Source organism: Neodiprion lecontei, chromosome 7 (genome assembly GCF_021901455.1).
Source record: "Neodiprion lecontei isolate iyNeoLeco1 chromosome 7, iyNeoLeco1.1, whole genome shotgun sequence".
NCBI classification, from domain to species: domain Eukaryota; kingdom Metazoa; phylum Arthropoda; class Insecta; order Hymenoptera; family Diprionidae; genus Neodiprion; species Neodiprion lecontei.
In genome coordinates this window covers 24,350,524-24,366,213 of record NC_060266.1, presented here as the reverse complement: position 1 = coordinate 24,366,213, position 15,690 = coordinate 24,350,524, and the positions used below count along the sequence as shown (strand labels likewise).

General features: G+C 36.9%; 1 protein-coding gene across 7 annotated transcripts in view; it reads right to left on the bottom strand.

Annotated features, from left to right (window-relative positions):
* Window positions 1-3,364: 3,364 nt before the first annotated feature.
* The window catches only part of LOC107225533 (alpha-taxilin), a 34,726-nt gene continuing 22,400 nt past the window's right edge, over window positions 3,365-15,690 (bottom strand). For 2 of the 7 annotated variants that reach the window (XM_046745783.1, XM_046745787.1), the window contains exons 2-6: window positions 6,529-6,599; window positions 5,279-5,932; window positions 5,010-5,168; window positions 4,114-4,917; window positions 3,365-3,968 (exon numbers count right to left, since the gene is read on the bottom strand). In XM_046745783.1, the coding sequence (XP_046601739.1) occupies window positions 3,945-3,968; window positions 4,114-4,917; window positions 5,010-5,168; window positions 5,279-5,932; window positions 6,529-6,588 (1,701 nt within the window). In that variant the 5' untranslated portion in view covers window positions 6,589-6,599 and the 3' untranslated portion in view covers window positions 3,365-3,944. The other 5 variants (XM_015666040.2, XM_046745784.1, XM_046745782.1 and 2 more) reach the window with 5 other exon arrangements.

Genomic DNA, 15,690 nt, shown 5'->3' with positions numbered 1-15,690 from the left:
CTTCGGACGCCATCTTGGATTGAAATTGAAATTTGTTTTTGTCAAATAACATCGGTAGTCTAAATCCATTATTTTAATCAGATTCTGTAGTAACTTCGGACGCCATCTTGGATTGAAATTGTAATATGTTTTTGTCATTCAACTCGCCCGTTTTCAACCGTTGACCAACTTGTCCGAAAATAAACTTGTAGAAAATTTAAATCACTACAACTTTTGTCGTAACAACTTTTAATCTACGATCCACGTACGCTGACTTGAACAATAAATTCAAGCTGGTGGCCAAATCTGGTCAACATTCTGAATTTAGACTACTAATCATCCCCCCCCCCCCAACGATTGAATTTTCACAGACGCTAAAATTTGTTTCACAGGATTTCAAAATATGTATAGAAAGTCGAAGTACAGAATGGTCGGAATTTTAAAAACAGATTGTCGCATTTTCGAAGACTCTAGATCGGAAAAATTCTGTTTTCTGATTTGTCTACATTTTTAACCCCGCTAATTATTTATAGACTTTGCAGTACAACCAAAGTTACCAAAACTGACTTTATTCACCCAGATTATGCGAAAATTATACGAATTTGAATGAACATATCACTGACAGCCATCACTTTTTCGTACAATGAGAAAAATTTCAATTTTTATAGCTATTAGAAAATTCTAGCAAGATGGGTATCGTTAGAGTCACCAATGCAGAATTGCAGAAACTACAGAACAATGTGGTACAAGTGAATGTTAAAAATAATTAAGGTCTACGTAGGTATGGTATGCATGGCTAAAAATTTCTCTCGTGACATTTATTCGTAACCGATTGAAAATTTGTGGTAGCGAGATATCGAAGAAAAAATTTCTTCATCGTTTTTAGAATGACTAAAATATGGAAATAATCGAGCAATTTTACGAACACTCTGATAAAGTCGTTCAAATGCTATTTCAATTAAGCTAGAATTTCGCATTAATGTGTTTAATTAATTTGAAACCACTCGTTTCAGTCTCAGTTAAGTCACTTGATTAGTTTAGCTTCTTTTTTGTTTATTTTTTTAAAGCAAAAATCAGCGCAGTACGATCTGCCTTCAAACTGAATATGTTAATTACGTACAAGAAACGCGTCGCACCTGCAATTTTAATGTATAAAAATGCACAGATGTTACCTGTTTTTGTAAAAAAACAAAAATGTTTTCCAAGTGGGTAGGAAAATTACGAAATGCACGAAATAACGGTGTGCAGAATTTTCCGACCGAAGTATCACTGTTTGGCAAGATGTGTCGTTATAACATCAGCGAAATTTAACGAAACGTTTGTATATTAAAAGGCTCTTTACCCGCAGACAGAAAGTGCTCTTAAACAAAAAATGATGCGTCCCATTCGTCGAGAGTTTGATGATTTTTGACGCAGAGAGCAAAGAGCGTTCTGTTCAATGCTTGAACTGTCAGAGTTGAGCAATCGTGCGTGTGTAATTTATTCTGTCGAAATTCCATAGACCGCGTAAGAAATGAAATCGTTTATGGTTGAGGAAACGACGGCAAATAACGAGCTCGCATCGCTCGCGTCTGGAATATCAAATTCCCCCATATTCGATTCTTTCATCTCGTCGCGTAAATCCGTATAGGTATTACTTACTCACCTGCATATGTCCTTCCAAAAATCTAGGCTAATGTGAATCGATTCTTACGCAGTTTGCAATGGTTCAACAGTTTTTTTCCCACTTTTATCTTGCGATGAAAGTTACACCTCTTCTTACGATTAGGTGGGCGGTGTTTCATACATGCGACAATGCGACGTAAATTATACTGTATATATACCCACGTTTTATCGACTGTTGTGTCACACGCCTTCAGCCAATTACAAACTCTGCGAATAATTCACAAGATATTACATTTGTTTTTTTTGGATATCTGTATTCGCCAACACAATGCAAAATCTCGAAAAATTCATGCTCCTTAAATGGACAATTTTTTTAAGACTGATTTGGAATGAAATGAAATATTTGTCCGGGTAAATTCCTAATAAGAAATCTGCACTTATAACAGCCTTTCTTATTTGAAAAAAAAAGACAGCATATTAATTATTCATTAGTTTACATTATCTCGAAATAACCGCGCGTATAGAAAATATTCAATTACCTTTACCGATGTTACAAAATCGGTCATATCGTATGTACCTAGTAATGAACTTGTGCGTGCTTCGTTGCACTTAAAATGTGAAGAGATGGCAAGTACGAAAAGTTTAATAGAATTTATAAATTGTACGGTGTCTGTAAATTGAGAGTTTACAGAATGTTAATGGAAAAATTATTGCAAAATTTTTTTTTTCGGAACTAATGAGAAACGAGGTAAAGGTTGTTACGTGAGATAGAGAAACGGAACAAGTTTGAGAAAAAGTTGGAAACTGTCTCGGTATGCTATAATTTTGAATTTTGGGTCAATCGAGACATGCAGGTAGAAATGTAACCGAGCCTCTGGGCAGCAACCAAGGCTGATAAATAATTTCCATTCACCACCACTTGGGTACTTTTTTGCCTTGAGGATCGTTGGACTCGCATACATGTCAACACTCATGGTCACAGTTCTAATGCAATTTACGTTGTGCCAGAGTTAATACCGGGGTGAAGTTGGATTAATCGCACGCCCGAAACTTGATTTTTTATTTCATATGCATCAGATCTGTAAAAGAAATTTCGTCTGAAAGATAACGGTCCAGGTAAAAGATAAAAAATTTTCATATAAGGGTCAAGTTTTTATACGACATGCACTTGGGTCGTTGACTTTTTATGCTAATCGATCCCGATAAAAATTTAAATCCGGTTTTCGACCCAAGTCAATCGAACGATTCAACGCAAACGGTATGTGCTTTCATATTTTTCTTTTTTTTTTTCCACCATATTATTGATGTACGAAAACAAAATTGCTAATTCGTACTCCACGAATTACGGCCCTGAGAGAAAGAGCTGAATAACAAGTAGGATTAGTAATCGATGCAGAATCACATCTGCAATAAGAGAGCTGGAGAAACCCAGAGATGTTATTCGGTGTGATGCGTCGTTGTTTTGTTGAAAAGAGAAAGAGAATTTAAAAAAAAAAAAACAAAAAAAAAAACCCCGGAGACTATGCACTTATGCAATTGTGCGGGTTTTTGTGTGTGTGTGTCTCGTCTTCTCATCCCGTGACAATTACGTCAGAGTATGACAATTGCGTTTTGCAAAAGTTGCAAAAGTAAAAAGTTTATTTGAAGAAAAAAATCTTCTCACAACTTATTTTTTCTTTGCTCGTCTTCTAATTTTAACGGATTGGCAGGCTAGCCTAATGTAATAAAAGCTCTGTGACAGGGCCGTCTTAATTTCCAATACAAATACGAAAGATATATAAAGATTTTACAAGGGTTTGTATTTACACCGTTGCAACGAGTAAGAGTTGTTACAACGATTTTAGAGCGATCAAAACGGGGATTCAACGAAAACTGAGGAATTTCGCTCGTTGATCACGTTTCAGCGCCGTTTCGAAAATCGATCAACTCGAACTGACAGGTCGTAAGAAAAGTTATTCCCGTTTTGTTTTTGTTTTTTTCAGCTCATACACTTTTCTTTGTATACATATAAAAGGCTAAGGTGCCTAGGTGTACCTAATTTACAATTGAAAAATTATTACATTATACATTGGTAGAGCATGATTATTCGAAGGCACAAAAATCATTCGTTAATAACTACGTGTCGTATATAATTATTTTAAATAAATATCTGCTCGATGTTTGTAATGTAGGTACATGCATACTACGTGCGGTATAAAGAAAGTGAAGATTTCGTCATAATTTACGCATTGTTGATCCGTATTGATTCGTAGGTCGTGTGTTATTGCTAATAACTATATTTATGTACGCGTATAACTATAGGGCAGATTCTTCTCGTCGATGACGTTGAAAATAATCGAAATTCCGCGGCCCGCCGATACCTATTTCTTTTTCTTTTTACCGTCCTGAAACAGATTTCAAGACAAAACAGAAAATAAATCTCTGTTCGATGCAAAAAAAAACTAAAATTTTTTATTCTCATACAAACAATTCCTCATTCTTGATGTAATTTTACGGCAAAATTGGCAAAGAGTTTTCGACTTTGCGTACCTTTCCTTTCTTCGTTCCTGGGCAGGCAGATTCGACTGATTTATCTTCGTCCTTTAACGCGGGACAGGAAACTTCAACCGTTTGTTCGACCTTCTTTTCAATACTGGCATTTTTATCCGTCACAGAATCGATTACAGCGATCGCCGAATCGTTTTCTCCGTTTATCTCACGAGGCGGTTCCTCGCTGATCGTAGATCCGCCGTTCGTTTCGTTATTTTCCGCTTTAGGTTCATCTGACTTGACTTCCATAGGATTCGACGCTGCAACGTTTTCGTCAATGTTTTTCACCTGTGCCTCGTCTTTTATCTCGGACTTCCGCTCCGTCGAATGTTCAACGTTTGCATTTAGTATCACCATTTCCTGTCGTTCTTCCGGCTCCGATTTCTGGCGCTGCGCTTCTTCCTCGTCAGCCTTCTGCAGCTTCTCTTCTTCTTCTTTCTTTATAGCCTCTGCCAGGGAGCCTTGCAGCTGTACGAGATTCTCTTTCAACTGTTGACAGTCCTTCGATATATCGTCAACCTGCTTTATGGACTTGATGCTCTCCTCGTTCACAGCTTCGTCCGTCGCTTCCGGACCCGCATTCGCCGCGTCCTTTCCCCTCAACTGCGCCAACAGCGAAGCTCTCTCGCCCTGGAGAGCTCTGCAAAGCTGCTGGAGCTGCGCTAGCTTTCTACTCGTAGTTGCTAACTCCGCATCCCTTTGCTGCTTGTCGGCCGCCATCTCAAGAAGCGCCGCGTGACTATTTTCCCAGCGCTGTTTCCACGAACTCGTCTCCTTCTCCAGCTTCAATATTTTCTTCGACATCTAGGGATTCAAAGACTATTCGTAAGCTTCACTTTTAAGAACAAAAGTTTTACAATTCGTGAATTCTCATGACCGGTGAACGAGAGTCTCACCTTCTCCATTTCGTCTTTGAATCCGCCAAACACTTCGTTACTTTTAGTCAGAGCATTTTGGAACTCGTCGTACTTGTCTGTGTACATACTAATCTGCCCTCTCAGGCCGACCTCCGTTGCCTGATGTTCTCGTATCCTGACTTGGTACTCGGTTAGGTTCTGCGATAATAACAGATATAATTAATACTTAATGCATGAACGAGAGATAGAAAAAATGAAAAGTCTAAACATTTATTGTAAGCTTGGACAATATTATACGATCTTCTTACGAGTAAAAGCTGTTGTTTCTCTTTGAGTAGTACTTCCTTCTCAGCAGCCATCTCCATTTTAGCCTTGGCTAACTTGGCCTCTGCCAATTGGGCCTCGAGTTTCATCTGCTGCTGCATTTTTTCAACCTGTTGTTCGCGAATTTCGTACTGTTCGCAAACAGACTTGAACTTTTTTGTCATCTCCAAATTGTCTTCGTGTAGTTTTGTATTCTTCTCATTATTCTGGCTCATCAAGGCAGTTATCTCCGACAATGTGCTTTGAAACTTGGCAGATACTTCTTTTCGCTTTTCTTCCTCCTCCCTGATCTTAAGCAAACTTTCGTCTTTGACCGCCTTGTTCTGCCTCTGCAATTCTCTGCACAAACTTTCGAGCCTACTTCGAGTCAGTATAGCCTTGCTGTGCTCACTCTGAAACTGTTCCTTCTCGCGTTGTACCACCACCACCTTTTTCTCAGACTGTTTCAACGCCAACTGGAGCTTTCGATTGTCGTCCACAATGTCGGAATATTTTTTACACATCGCCGCCAATTTTTCCTCAGCCGTATCCAAACTGCTCAACGCCTTCAAAACTTGCTCCACGCTCTTGTCGTCCTTTTTTCTCGCCTTCTCTTCCTTCATATTTTTTCTCTCCTTAGTTTGTTCAACCGGCTTACACTGTAAAGATGTTTAAACATAATGTGAGACCGGTTTATTGGTTCAGCTCGATTCGAAGTGAGAGCTGGATTTTATGAGCAAAGAATGTCGTTTCTAGGAGTACGTCAATACTTTGAGCGCCGGACTTGACACAGCTTTTTCGGTCAACCCATTTAACGTATTTTGGAAACGGTGTGTACGATAAGCAATATATCATACCGAACTTAACGTAGCGAGATCTTTGGCAGCTTTTCTCTTCTCATCATTGGTAAGAAAATTTCCCGATATCAAGTCTAAAATCTCAGACAGTTCTGTATTTTTCTACCTGACATATTATATTCCTTAAGGATCTTCTCGTTTTAGAGTGTTTGACAAAAGCTTGACACTGTGAATTTAATCTCCGAAATACGATGAACGATAGCGATGAGAGGTGAATTTTTCAACAAAGTGGAATTTAGAAGTGTCGAGGGGAATCCGATCGGAGAAGGATTTACGATTGACGAATGATGATTCGGTATGAAAAACAATTGGTATATTAACGTCTCGGGTTTCAGGTTATACGATTTCTAGGTTGGGATAATTGAGTGGGTGAAAATGAAGCTGGTGAAATGACTTACTACTTCGTTTTCTTTCTTGGGAACCTCGGGGGTCTCGATTTCAGTTATCTTGTTATCCATTATCCAAACATCTGTGAACAACGTGACTCTGTTTAAGGCTGTTAAAAATCGTTAACGTAAAATCAAAAAATTAATCACATTCGCAAAGTTTAGGAGCAGCCCGATTTTAACGATCAAACATCCAAACGTACGACAAATTGTTCCTGCCGCCGCCGCCGTGAAAACAAACACGACGTCACAGCCGGCAATCGAGTCTCGAACGAATTCGAGATTCGAGAGTCGATCTATCGATATATCGGCGCGCTGGAATTTGCGCGAGGCGGGAATTTCGAATGCGATGCTTTTGAGCTTGAGGAACTAGAGAAGCGAGATGAAAAATAAATTCTGAAGAAACACGCAGCGGTTTTGGAAAGATATCAAATAATTTCACAACGCTAATATGACGTCACAGCCGGCGATCTACTCTCGAAAGAATTCGATATTCGATAATCGATCTGTCGAACTGTCGATATACCGATGCGCTTGAATCTGCGCGAGGCGGGAATATCGAATGCGATGCTATTGAACTTGTAGAAGTAAAGGAGCAAAGGAAAAGCTGTATTCCAGAAAAAAAAAATTAAAAAAAATGTGCAGCGGTGTAGGAAAGATTGCACGAAACTTTACGGTGCTAATAATCAATAACTTCTGCAATTATTAAACAAAATGCAAGAAAGCCTTCAGAAATTTTTTCGACATTTACGTGATATTTATCCCGTGAAGCATCGGTTAGAATTTTACATCGTTTAGCTTGAAAATTACATCGTCCGGACGAAATATTGCCTGTCAAATCAAGTCTTCATTTATATCAATATTTCGTAATCGTAATTACGATTCATGAAAAACTATGAATGGGTTTTTTTCGCAGCCAAATTCTTCGAACGTTTGCTTATCGTTGATGCAATTGACGTCAGTAATAAACCCAGAAAATTTCCTAGAACCGAGGTTAAAGTTTACAGTTTATCGAGGACAATCTGAGGAAGAGATAACGAATTATACTATTTATTAGATGATACAATAATTTTTTTGCGAAATACGATTAAAGTACTGTAAACGATTTATGATGTAAATTATAAAAAAACTCTATACAAAATATAATCGATCCTATACTCAATTCTGAAAAAAGATCCCACGATGTGAAAACAAGAGTTAGAAATTAATGACCTCCTAATCTTCGACTGCCAGAAGTTCAATATTTCGAGAGAAAACTCTGAACCGCATTCATCTCCCCGTATTCAAACATTAAGACGATGAGTACAATAAATATTCGACGATAAGCAACAATTTGTTCGAAGAATTAACGGTCATAATAAGGATGAAACGATACAAGTTTTCCTTATATTTTTTTTTCTATCTTTGGCGAAATAATTGCCGATTCTGCGAAGCTTAAAACTTCACAAACAACAATCGATTTATTGATCAGACAAAGAACGTGTTATATATATACACTTGAGAATTCTACCTCATGTCTCTTCGTGACAATTTTTCTAAGAGGCAAATCTTTTCTTTTTCTTTTTTTTTTTTTTTTATTCATCTGCCAAAATATGAAAATATACAAAACCATATAATAGACACGCTGGTGCTCCAGCCCATTAATACGTACAAAATATTGATATTTAAATGCGTCCCATGTACAATCGGGGATTTTTTTTCAAATCCCGCATACACTCGCGAAAAAGAGAAAAAGGAAGTGTTCTTGAAGAAAGAGAAAAAAAAAAAATTCAGCAGTCGTCACGCGATTTATTTGCAGAAAGAAAAAGATTTTTCCGCTGAGCTTGATAGAACGATCAAAGCGTGGCACTGCATAGGATCATTCGACAAATTGTCATCGGCATTTATTGTAATTCACACGATACGTATTGTAATTTTATTACAACCCGCCCCCGCGAACCGAACTGAACAGGGACGCGATTTTAGTTAAAAACACGATCGCCGTGTAATACGGTGATAATTGTTATACGTCGCAGATGAAACTAAAATGGAGGAAATTGGTGGAAAAGCACGTTTGCCACTGTAAGTTAACCGCCGGCGATCGTTGTTATACATACGGTCCGCTGCAGAGGTGGAGGCCAAAGACAGTGGTTTATTTTCGGTATATTTCTAAAGTTAGAATCGTAGAAGCTGAAACCCCGCGGTGAGTGTGTATGAGATAGTCGGACTCGATCTCACCGGCGAAAACGAAATACACACACGTATTTACGCACACAAACGGAGAATAGTCGTCACCTTAGATCAGTGCATCATCCTCTTATAACGGATGCTCGATTATTTAGGTGTAAGAGAAAAAAAAATTAACATTACTGTGCGAATTGTATTTTATTCGATTTGTTGTATCGCTCAGTATTGATATTGTATATATAGTGACGGAGAATAAATAGTTTAGACGAAGAGAAATAAACGAATCGAATTCCGCGTGCCATTTTTATACCTCTAATTTTAATTATCACATCGCTATTCACAAATGATATTATTGAATAATGAAGTTTTCATTGCGCACTTATCATCGACGCGTTTTAGCACGTGTCAGAAATATCTCAAGCCCACCCAACGTTGAGTGGTATAAAATTTAGCAAAATTCTATGGCATTATGTTATGCCATGTTTGCCAACAACATGTGTCGCTGAAATTTCATTTGTTACAGGCTTAAAAAAGTAATAATCGAAATTTATACATTTTTCAAAATAATTAAGCGATTTTTTCTTGCAGAAAATCAGGATTGAAAGTCCGGACGACATTATTAATAAGATGGTATTCTATGGTTTTTGAGGTCCCTGATTACGAATCTCAAAAGTTGCGAGTTTTTCCTCCGGATTCGATTGAATACGGAATTTTCGACCGCTGTATTGCACCCGCAACCTTTGATTTTCAAAATCCGATTACAGATTCGTAATCAGCGACCCCGAAAACTCATAACTTGTGTATGGTAAAACATGTATACGTGTGGAGGGGTATCTTTCTCGGAAATGAAGTATTCCTTCAATTTTCACGATTCGTTTCAATCACTTATAATTTGTTTCTAACAATGACAATTTACATTATATCGCAACAATTACTCCCGAGTATTGAAAACCTGTTAGTATACTATCAGCTGCGAAAAGCAAAAAACTGCAAGGAAATATGTTTTCAAAGTTGTCTGAATATACAAAAAATGTATGTAAAATTAGGTGATAAGAATATTACTTACCACTATGACTCAAAGGGCTAATGAATGTAAAAACAAACAAAGAAAAAAAAACAACTTTTCACAAATGTCTTTCCGCTACGGTTGAGAACTCCTCGGTTATTATTTTCCAACATCGGTATTGGTTACAGGAAGGATGGAAATAGGTATATAATGCATATATTATACATACGTGAACACTTGCAATTAGTTGACACGTGATTAGCATATTACGTTATTTGATTGGTATGCAATATCCCGTACGATTGAGATATTGAAATTTATTTCGTCATCGTTCGCGACGTCGGCAATTGTATGTTTATAAAGAACCCATAAAAGACGTTCAGCCAGGAATACTTATATTATATTTATGATCATTTATTACACATTATAAATACATCATCTTCGAATTGGCAATCGGGAGTTTTTTTTTTCCACAACGAAAGTTGCGTACGTTTTTTCATCGTTTCCAAAGTAGATAGAAAACTTATTGAAAATACCGTCTCTGTTGCAAATTGTCTTTAAATTCTCCGCGCTTATGTGAAGAAAATCGCAGAAAACAATTAAAGATGCGAACATTCGGCAGTAAAAATATTGCAGCTCCAATTGCGTTAAAACGATCATGACTTTGATCGAGATTTGTGCTTTTTCGCTCACCCCACGTCAAGTATTCACTCAGGGGTCAACAACTTGCGAAGAGCTCGTAGCTGTACATACGATTTCAAGTCTCGTCAACGTTACGATCGGCGATCATTCATGCCATAATTACAAAGAATAACAAATATTTTTGTACAGGATGACGATCGAATTCGCGATGTGAATTCATATGGTATTGCGTGTACGTAAATTCAAATCCTGAATGATCTACAGTACTTGTCGTAGTCGAGTTGTGAATTATACCCATGGAGAATTTATTGACCGAGCTCGTCAATTATGATTATATTTATATGATTCGAGCTCGTGGCTAGATTTCTGAATTTCGAGCCGAAAATTGTTTGAAACAATTTTTTTTTGTCGATAGATGAAATTTTTTTTTCACAATCGTATATACTTGCAAAAAATTTTTTAGGCTACGAGCTTGATCTCGAAAAGATGTTTTAATCTCGAAAAAATTTTTCCATCTGTTACAAGCTGCTATTAATTTCGATGAAAAAATTCTAACATGTTATTAAAACTATTAATATTAAAGCCCTCAAACTGAAATTGATCCAAGTGTTTTCATTTTGTGTAAAAAATGAAAAAAACTCTTAAAAATAGATATGATTATAGACCGTCCAAGCTGTATCGCTCCTTCTTTAAACAGAAGTAAATTAGCAAACAAATAACAGCAATGAAATTGATAAACTACAATGTTTAAAAATTACGGATGTAGGATGCATTCCTGACGATATAAATTATTCGATGTATGCAAAAAACCACACACGCGGCGGCGCGAAAATCATTAAAACGCAAATAAACCAATCGACAGTCAATCGGAGAATTAACATTACAAATTTAGCGCGAAGGATATCGGGGCGCCTTATAAATTTTTATAACCGTCGCGACGGCGCGTCGAAACGTCCCGATAATCACAGCCAGCACTGCACGTATATATTTATATTTTACGTGTATGGTATTCTATTGTGTGTAATAATCATTTACACCATACGTTGCACTGCGTTCGTTACATACACCGAATTCGAATATACATTATACATACATATAAACGCGAGTCTTTTTATACCATTCCGCGAACCGATAGTAAGAGTAAAATAAGGTGTAAACATTCTACAAATTTCAAACACGTTCATCACGATGCATCCGGCGTTAGCTGCACGTCGAGATGAATAAAGAAAAAAAAAAAAGAGGGAGGGATGAAGAATTTATTTATTTCACCCGAGAATCTACCTGCGAGAGTAACTCAAATCTGTTTCGTTGGTTTTCTACTACGCCAAAATATTTTCATCGGTTAGATAAGAGCTTGACCATCGATGTTTATCCAGATTACGTCGATACGACCGCTGTAAAAATAATTTTAAACTTTTTATCCAGAACTGTAACTATATGGTTGTAAATAATATGAATATAGTTTTCAAGGAATGCGCGCACCAGTAAGAGCAAGTTTAAATTTCTTTCGTTGGCGTACACAGATCGATGGCCTGGAGGGAAGGAGAACAAGAAAAATCGCTAAGAAGAACACAACTCCATAGAGCATTCGACCGTGTTTTCTACCCCCGTGAAAAAGAACCGTGAACCTAACGCCAGTCTTGGGATAACATTGATCGGCAGGGTTTCGCTCTCGAGAGAAATGGACCAAGTCAAAGTGCCGTACCCCAATTTTTCAACCACGGAGCCTTGACTCGGATGAAACGAGTTACCCTAGAAAGAAAAAAGAAACAACAAACAACCGAATATGCCACTTCAGTGAAAGGATATCTCTTTACGAAGCTCCGGAAAAAACAGTCCGAAGTAACTAACGATGTCTGAGAATTTTTCGGATCGCGAAAGTTCATCACGTGGATCTATAAGAGTAAATAGGACGTGAGGGCGATAAATCGATCGAGGAACATCATATTTCAAGTGGCAATATCTCAGTCTCAGACTGTTGACCAGACGCTGCGAGAGTTTCGTGGCTTTGGGAGTCTGGAGGTTTGAGCTAGGGTTAAAAAATAATAACAACACAAGTTGTTGTTTATATACCATTTTGGAACGCGCATGCGATCCAAATACGCGATATATTTTAATTATTGTATAACGGATGCGGGAATAAAAAACTGGAGCGTCGAAATAATAAGGCCATCGTTCAAATACCAGCACGAATGAGTTAAGGTGTTCAGAATTCTTCATAAGCTTTTCTAAGGATATCTTTTCGTCATTCTAATTTTTATATTTTTGAAATAATTTAACTTTCCGAGAGTTCGTCAGCGCGAATATCATAGAGATAAAAATGAGGAAAATAATCTGAGTATACAGAGACAAGGAAAGTTTTGGATGCAGATTCCGTTACCGGCACTTCACTTATTCTTAGCCAAGACACAAACCCTTTTCTAGAATGTTCGAGGGTGGAGGTATATCCCCACTCTGACTGACCGACTTTACCGATCGTCGGATCATTATTTATGGGTCGTTATAATTTGCCAAGATTATAGCTTGTTTGAATAAGCGTCAGATTCTAGAAAAGGGTTTGTGTCTTGGCTAATTGTAGGTAAGGTGTCGGTAACGGAATCTGTATCCAAAACTCTCCCTGGCTAGATATCTGCTGATCTGCTGGATAAGATAATTTCGTCCGAATTTTTTCGCATTATATGGCGTATATTACTGTAATAATTCTAGTCTGAAAGACTGCGCATGAATTATAATCGTTTAAATAATTATGCGACTAATTTCAGGAGCGTGATGAAAACGGAGGTGGATATTTTCCGGCAATTTTTATAGTCGTAGGTGGCGGGTATGTGTAATAATACTTGAAAGAGCGCTATTTCAGTCAGTCAACGACTCTTCATAATGGATGCACTCATCGCGCGTCATGCAGCCAATATTATCGAAGTCGAACGAGCGCCTTAAAAATGGCCGGCCTACATTTCACACGTGGGGAATTTCTTCGCTGCAACAACTCGTCGTCGCTTCTTTTCCCCCTATGCTCGTAATTCGTAAATATTGACCAGATTCGAATATGGAATTTTTATAAGCGCCGGAAGCACGCACCTATAATAATAATTATTGTTATCATTGTCACGACCATGCGTGCAGTGTTAAAAAAAATCAAAAAATCACAAGACTTAGAAAAAGTTTGACGCAACGGATTACGAGGCTCTGAAAATTATTTTTTTTGTCAAATTCTTCTTTATCGCCATAAAATTTGACAGTACGTTAAAACTATCGTTCTTTGCAAAGTTTCTCACGCTCAAATTTTGCCTGATAATTTCTTGGCACACGCTTCTCGATATTTGCAAATCATTTGAATTTCCCGTGCCTGCAAATTTCGTGCCGTGTTTTTAAACGTCTTGCACGCTGATTTAGAATGGAAAACGACCTGCGAGAGCGCGTGACTTCCATGCATTCTCACGTTACAGTGAGCTCAACGCGGTTATAAACTGTGTTTGCATTTCGAATTTCGGATCAACGAGTCGTCGAATTGTACAGCCTACTCTGTGAAATTGAACCCTACAAGCGAGATGGTAAAAAAGAATTTCACATGTAGGATCGACAAGAGGTTACACGATTTTCGAAATATCTCGAATCACCCGCCATTGCAGCATGTAAATTGTCATCAGCCGGTCGATTTCCGCCGTTAAGCGATCAATCCCGATAGTCTGCACTTGACTTTTAGTTGCCTCGTCGGTATTTCACACGAGATTAATAATAAATGCATGGATGTCTTAAGCCTGCACACCATCCTAAATCCCCGATTAGCTATAATTCTTTTCCGTGTTCGTCTAGTCAATTTTCTACTTTAAAGATGTTAGTTTTAAACGACTTAATTGAAAACATAAAACTAAGAGCGGATTTCACCATATTTCCAAGATTTTTTTTTTTTTTTCCTCCGACGGAAAAAGCATTTTTCCAACTGCTCGCGTTGATCAGCGCTTAGCTTTCCATAAAACTTCAGCATCAAAGTCAAGGCTTCCGATGGATAAAAATAAACTCGAGAACGACAAAAAATGTTTAAAGAATTATTGATATAGCAAATATGCAAAGTAGTTTAGATTTGAAAAAATGAAAAAAGAATAAATAAATAAAAAACTAATACTAATAATTCGTACCGGAATTACGATGCGGTTTTACTTAAAGTTACATAAACGATCGTTCATTCATTTTGTGTGATATACTTGAACTGTAATATTTCAATGCGGTATTATGAAAGTACTGTTGAAATATCAGTCACGTATTGTGACGGATATACAATTATAGATTTGCGAAAAATGTGAGTATAAAGAAATCTTACAGCCATGACTAACGGTAATATCATGTAAGATGAATATTTATATCGATTAAGAGAATTAGCAGACTAGAAAAATTTTAATTCAACTGTAGATAAATTACATTGTTTACAATTTTATGCAATTATAAACAGTGTACGTAAATAATATAATATAGTTATTCATTGCCAACTGATGAAAAAATTTCTTCGATATAATTTAAAATAACGCGCAAATACGAATATTTCAGTTATTTCGTTATCTTCTGATACTGAACTCCGATTCCGATGTACATATTCGAAAATACGGCAAAATTTACAACGTCCGATAAAAACGTACGACAATAACTTTCTTATCGTTTCAGAAATTAAACGGTTTTGTATTATAACAATTTTATACATTTCAAGCCTGCGATTTTTTTTTTTTTTTTGATAGTAATACGAAAAATGTGTTCATTGAACTTTGAACCATGAATTCGCCGAAATTCTTTTTTTCTGTTCTTACATTTAGAGTTTAAAAAAAAAGAGAAAAAACAAATTGGCTTCTTTCTCAAGCGACTGTCACAGTATTTCATAATAATTCAAGTTTTTTTTTTTTTTTCTACAACGCATTGCTCAATTTCGGACGATTCGCTGAACAGTGAATTCGATAATTTTTTGTCAAGTTCTGCTTATAATACGTATTTGGCTTCATTAAAATGGACCGCCTTTTTTTTCTCTTTCCTCTTCACCAAGGGATCAAGAAACGTTAAAATTTTCAAACGGTTCTGTGTAAAAAATATTCACCGTACGTTGCAAAATAATTTCAACGACATTTTAAATCACCGTAAAAATAACACAGCTTTGCAAATATTTGCTCGAAACATTGGCAAATGAATGAGTCGATCTATTTGGCATTAAATACGACTGCATTGCCTGCTTTTTACCATCACTTCAGTGATATTTTTGAGATATTTTGAGATATTTCGAACTAAAAATATCGCTTACGACAAAAATTGCATTTTCTGACTCAGATTTTATCCCAAACCGCTGCATAGAGTACGATGAAAAAACAAAAACGTCATGTTAC